Below are 6,199 nucleotides of genomic sequence, written 5' to 3'. Positions count from 1 at the left end.
GGAACTGGGCATGGTGGCACATGCCTGTAAGCACTTAGGAGGTTAAGAAAGGAGGATCAGTGAGTTCCAGACCAGCCTGGGGGCTAAAAGTGTGAGTACAAGGCCAGCCCAAACTGTGTAGTGAGACCCTGTCTAAAAAAAGAGATTATTCATATTATAGTATTAATATTTTTCCTGGTCATACAAAGAAAAGTCCTTGGGTTAAGCTTTTCCCCCAACAGTTTTCTCCAGTTTTGATTTCTTATGGGGGCTTTATCTGTCTTCTCTTAGAATCTGTCATTCCCACAGATGCCTAGCAAGCTGCCACAATAAGCACATCAACATATCCGAAGTTACAGTACCTACCACTGCACCCCTTTGATTCATGTTGCCTTTATGGGGCTCAATTGTTCTGATTTATTTTAGGAAGAGCTCTGTGTGCATGCTCTGTTTCATTCCTGTGCCCCATCATTCAGCAGGTAAATGCATTCCAGCCAGACTGATTCACCATTGTTGACCTTTCTGCCCCATCGTGGGCTTTTCTGACAACTAATACTCTCTACCTAGCATTTAGGCATCATAAGCAAGAGTGATGTACCAGTGGGAGTGGGCTGCTCACACACTGTTAGAAGGGCTGGAGGAACAGGGTCTAGACGAGGCTCCAGGACTGGCTCTCAGGGCGAGACTGAAGAGCTCCCTCAGAGTCTTCCCTGAAACTGGCACCTTCCAGATAAACCCCTCATCTGTGACTTAGAATCTGTTGGGCAGATCTTTCCAGAAGCCAGGCCACTGCTTCTCCTGTCACTGCTTCTGGTGGACCTGCAGCCGCCAAGTGCCTCTCGTACCCAGGAGGCTGGTACATGGGCACTGGAATGCTGAAGAGAAAACCTCAAGTCTCTGTGATCACGCTGCAGCAGGAAACTAGCTGGAAGAAACAGAATGAGGCCTCCAGCTCACTCCAACTCTACCTAGCGAAAGCGCGCAGCTGTGTGGTGGAGCATCCTCCACGAATGAGGTCCTAACTGCGAACGTGCTGCTTCTGCAACGCAGGGAGGCGCTGCTAAAGGAAGAGAGAAGCAGCAACTGCATAGCCGCGGTTTTTACTACATGCTCCTGAGTTGCGTCTCTCAGATCTTCCTGGCTGTGTTTCTCCCACATAGGCTAACTCATTCTACTTCATGAGATTTTTAAAAGTTGTAGTTTCCCAAGAATAAGCAAGGGTTCTCTCTTCTCCATATTAGCTGATCCCATCCGTGCCCACAACTTCAAGTGCCATGTGTGCACAGGACTCTCAGCACAGGGCTCTTTTCTCTGAGCTCCGACCTGAACCTCCTGGCAACACGTCCCCTGGAAAGCCTCTGAGGCACCTCACATCTGGCGTGCACACCCAAATCGCCCTGCTCTTCCTCACCATCGACAGCGCTATCATCTAGCTACCTGCACAAGCCAGAGGGAATCATCTTTCGCTATCTCGCCTGCCCATGCCATCTGGGATCTAATCAGTAACTGATTGCTTATTGACTCTACCACTGTATTTTTCTCTCAAATCTATCTACATTTTTTCTCCATCTCCACTGCATTTACCTTAGCTCAAACTATCATCTTTGGCAACACCATCCCCTGCGTTAGCTCCCCAAAATGAGTTGTGGCAGTAATGTTAATCGTTCTCTTTATCTTCCCTCTATTCCCTCAAATCCAATCAATGTCCACATTGCGTATCAGTAAGCCTTTAAAAGACTGCTCTTACTGCCATATTGTTTAAACCTTTTGATGGCTTCCTCCTCTCTTACAACCCAAATCCTTAACATGGTTTAAAACAATCTGCATAATCTGGCCGGTTAGTGTCAGCTCCTGCTACTTGCTTCTTGCTTTACTCATCACTGTGCACTGATCAGCCCTCCTTCGGTGACAGAGCCACACTTATGATGTCCCATCCAGGCTTTATCGGGATTGTTTGTTGCCTTTATCTGGATTATCCCTAGATCTTGTTACATCCCAAAGGAAACCATCTCCAAACCTTGGGCTCAGTTTCCACTGGTTAATCTCACACCACTCTGGCTTCTTTGTTCCTAGACTTTACCACAATTGGAATATAATTGTATAATTATTCCACATTTGTCTCTGGTTTGAATGCAAGGCAGAAGTCAACATCTCACACTAGTTACCAGCACCAGCCACAATGCCATGCACACAGCAATAATTTAACATTGAACACTTAATAAAGTCACAGTGGTGGATCCAGTCACCATTCCAAGCTCTTCATTTTTAGTGACTAATTTATTATTATTATTTTCAGTACCAGGGATTGAACTGAGGAACTTGCGCTTGCCAGGCAGGTACTCAAACTGCTGAGTTATATCCCTGGCCCTTTTAGTGACTCATTTAATCCTAGAAACAAACTATCTTGTTCATGGGATGAAAGACTTGACATACTGACTGAAGAGGAAATTGTTTTATTTGGCTCATGATTTCAGAGGGTTCAGTCCATGGTAAGCTGCTGCGAAGCTAAAAGATCATGGTGGACAGGCCTGGTGGAGCAAAGTTGCTCCCATCATGGCATCTGGGGAGAGGGCCCGGAGGAATGCACCAGCATAAGATGCTCCCTTGAAAGGCACACCTTTGGGATGACCTCCATGTGCACACTGGCCCTCCTTCAGCACATTCAGCAGTGCACCTTGGCAGATTAGCCCTCTAATGACCCACTCACCTCTCTAGGACTCTTATCTAGCTAAGCTGACGAAACTAAAAGGCACACACATCTAGGATATAGGCATTATTATTACTCTTATTTCCTAGATCTGAAAGGTAGTGAAGTGAGGCTACTACAATATACAGTGGATATCAGGACTGAAGCCTGGCAGCTCAGTTCCAAAACCTGTACGGACTCTGTGTCCATTGAGCTTATCACTGAACTGCATGCCTTAGAGAACTGCTCACATACACATCCATAGTTAGAGAGCATTTTTATAGGGGAAGTACACTTTTATGTCATTTGAAAACCACAAAAAATAATCCATCCAAAGGTTAATACTATTAGCAATTTGAACAAGTTGAAGTAATGTTCAAGCCTTCGTACCTTTTAGACTTGTGAAGATTTACTAGATAGATAAGCCTAAGATCATATATGTTATACTTTGAGACCTTTTTTGTTGCATCAAGCAATTTGAAAAGAAGCAAACAGAATGAACATTAGTCCCCTTGTTTTTCAGTATTTTCTAATTGCTAGCCAGTAAATGTTAATTAATTTCAGACTGTTGTCTTGAAGCTGGGTGTGCTGGTCCATGCTTGTAGTCTTAGCACTCAGGAGGTTGAGGCAGGAGGATCACCATGAGTTTGAGGCCAGCCTGGGCTACAAAGTGAATTCAAAACCAGTTGAACTACACAGTGAGACTCTGTCTCAAAACAATAAATGTATGTTGCCTTACCACTGTGGGCTTTTTATTATGATTTGGGAAGAAGACTTTTTGCAAAACCGTAAGAAAGCCAGTCACCTTGCCCCCCCCCCCAGCAGTTCTATTATTGCCATGACATGCTCTCACATGTTTTATTTTCCACATTCAACAGCAAAAGTAACACTGCCAGCTCTGGTAGAGATGTTTTGAGTAGCATGTGATGATATTTGTACTTTTACTTGTTAAAGAAAAGGCACCAATAAATGCCACAACACCAACCATTAATGCACTATTTGATGAGGGTTAGATGATTCAGGAAAACTGAGTCGTTATTAATGTAAATCCCTAAAATAGCAGTAAGGGGTTAATCCCAAGATGTTTCATGCATTCTTGCTATTCAAATTCTTGCAGATTAGGGCCGGCTAGATAGCTCAGTGGACTAAAGTGCCTGTTTAGGCACCAGAGATCGATCCCCGTCATGCTGTGCCAGCCCCACCCAGGGTGGCGCACTGAGATAGTGATTGAGAATGTGTGTGGTAGCACGCGCCTGTAATCCCAGCTCTTGGGAGGCTGAAAACAGAATCATTACTAGTCTGCTCCGTGCAGTGAGACCCTGTAGGCCCTGTACTAAATACATTAAAAAGAAAATTCTTGTAGATTTTAAGATTATACTTACACGATTTTTTGTAGCATTACTGAGAAAAAGCTGATTTAATGGTAAATGGCTTAAAGGGGTAGAGGTTTCTTCATTATATAGGCTGGAAACTGGAATGTGTCCAATCTAGGCTTCCCATTAAACCCCTGACAAATGAGCAGCATTCAGGGGAGTGACAGAACTTTTCTCTGTGTGTTATCCTAATCGACTGTTTCCAAATTGAAGGTCCTTAAATGCTTGCTGGTAAGGGAAGTGTCTATTCAGCAGTGCACAACTTTTGAAGTCTCAGTTTGCCGAGGAAAAAGAGCCTCTAGGCAGGTAAAAGGCGTTTGTGAGGTCATCTTGGGTTATCAATTTACAAGCAAACATGCAGGACACCATCCTGTGTACTGCTAACCACAGTCTTAAAAAAAAAAAAATTAACGTTCCCTTTAATGAGCATATTCTTTTTGTATACTTTTAGTGTTTCACATTTACAAATAAATTTTGTGAATAATAGGAATTAAAATTAAAGGTCATTTAGAACATGTGTTTCAAACTATGTAGACACGCATCTCTCTAGTCCCTCTGCGGCTGAAGACACAGTTCTCCGTGGCACACCCTTCTGTAGATGCTGAGTTAACTTTTCTGGGGAGCGCTTCCTGGGTAGGCTCTGCCATCTGGGGTTGCAGAGGAAAGCTTGGACCTGCCTTCGATTAAGGCTGTTGATGTGTCTCATTTGGTTTTCTAGACAAATGGGTCAGCTTCTTCATGATAGCAGCGTCACCTAGCCTGTTACCTGGTGTTTCTTAAGGATTTAATCCAAGCAGGACTATAAAACACAGTCAAGATTTGTAGACCATGTGCTCTTTTCCACCTCCCTCGGGACTGAGGACGCAGGCAGCCTTTGCAAGATCTGCCAGCAGCTCTGCTGCTGATTCTTCTCTTTGGTTCAGTTACTACAGGCTGTCATGAGTGAGGCAGATGGAATTTATTCCTAAAGTGCAAACTAACAACATTTCAGTTCGGGTCGTACATGAATCAAAGGGAAGCACTGACTAGACCCGAATTCCGCACTGGACATGTGGTCACTCCTGCCGAGGAGTGTCTAGGCAGATTTCCCAATGACACGTCTACACCTCCGCTCCTACGCAGAGGTGTCAAGTCTTCGTCTGATCCTGCAGCAGTGGGCGAACTGGGGACGCGACAGGGGACTCAGCGCTGCCGCGGACGTGGGCGGGATTACAAAGCACGCCGGTGCGTCCGGATTTGCTCCACGGGCCCGTCTACACTTCCAGCCAGGGGCTCGAGCAGCGGGCGGTCGGCTTTAAGTTCTTCAAGGCGGGAAGGCCGCCCTCAGAGAAACACAGCAGGGTCAGCGGCCGTACGCAGTAATCCAACCTCCTTCCCGCCCGCAGCGCCCGAACCACAGCTCCCGGCAGGCACCGCGCGGCCGCATGCTGAAGCCCGCCCCCGCGCAGGGCACGCTGGGAGTCGGGCGCGGCGCTCCCGGATTGAACGAGAGCTCAGCGTTCCTGCTAGCGGACACGAGGCGTTACTGTTGCAGGCTCTTGGCTCGGTCCTCGTAGCTCGTCGTGACCGAGGGCCGCGCCCTGGTCCTGCGCCGCGTTCTGCGCCTGTCTCACGGGCCCCGTCACGCCCTTTTCCGTGACAGCTGAACCTCGCCAGGAGCACCAGCGGGCGGAGGCGCGCAGGCGCAGCAGCTCGCGTCGCAGACGCCGGCGGCCGGGCGGAGAGGACGCGAGCTGCTGGCAGCGCCGGGAGCGCGCACGTAGCCACGCAGGGGCCGTCACGTGGGGCACCGAGGATCGCAGTGCGCGTGGCCGCGGCGGCTGTGTGAGGTTGAGTCAGTTGTGAGAGTCGGAGCTGCTGACCCCGTGGCGGCCCCGCGAACCGGCGACCGAGCGACAGGCGTCGAGGCCCGAGGCCGGAGCCTGGCCCCGCGCTAGAGCTCGGCCGAGCCGGGCCGCGCCCCCACCCAGCCCGCAGACCGCTGCCGCGGGCGCGCCCCCGTTCTGCGCTGTCTCCGATGGCGTCTGCCTCCGGGGCCATGGCGAAACACGAGCAGATCTTGGTCCTCGACCCGCCCACAGACCTCAAATTCAAAGGTAGGCAGGACGCGGCCGCCTCCCCCGCGCCTCGCCCCGGCCGCCGCCGTCCCCTCCCGGCCCCG

General features: G+C 48.9%; 1 protein-coding gene across 2 annotated transcripts in view; it reads left to right on the top strand.

The window, feature by feature from the left end:
- Positions 1-5,817: 5,817 nt before the first annotated feature.
- Positions 5,818-6,199, top strand: part of Vapa (VAMP associated protein A) — a 34,618-nt gene continuing 34,236 nt past the window's right edge. Inside the window, exon 1 of one of the 2 annotated variants that reach the window (XM_004645041.2) lies at positions 5,818-6,134. In XM_004645041.2, coding sequence (XP_004645098.1) covers positions 6,056-6,134 — 79 coding nt within the window. In that variant the 5' untranslated portion in view covers positions 5,818-6,055. The remainder of the gene's footprint in view (positions 6,135-6,199) is intronic. The other variant, XM_004645040.2, reaches the window with a different exon arrangement.

The sequence above is a fragment of the Octodon degus genome, unplaced genomic scaffold (assembly GCF_000260255.1).
Source record: "Octodon degus isolate 3935 unplaced genomic scaffold, OctDeg1.0 scaffold00216, whole genome shotgun sequence".
In the NCBI taxonomy this organism is placed as follows: Eukaryota; Metazoa; Chordata; class Mammalia; order Rodentia; family Octodontidae; genus Octodon; species Octodon degus.
Note: the sequence above shows the minus strand (reverse complement) of the source record. Positions and strands in the feature narration are given on the sequence as shown.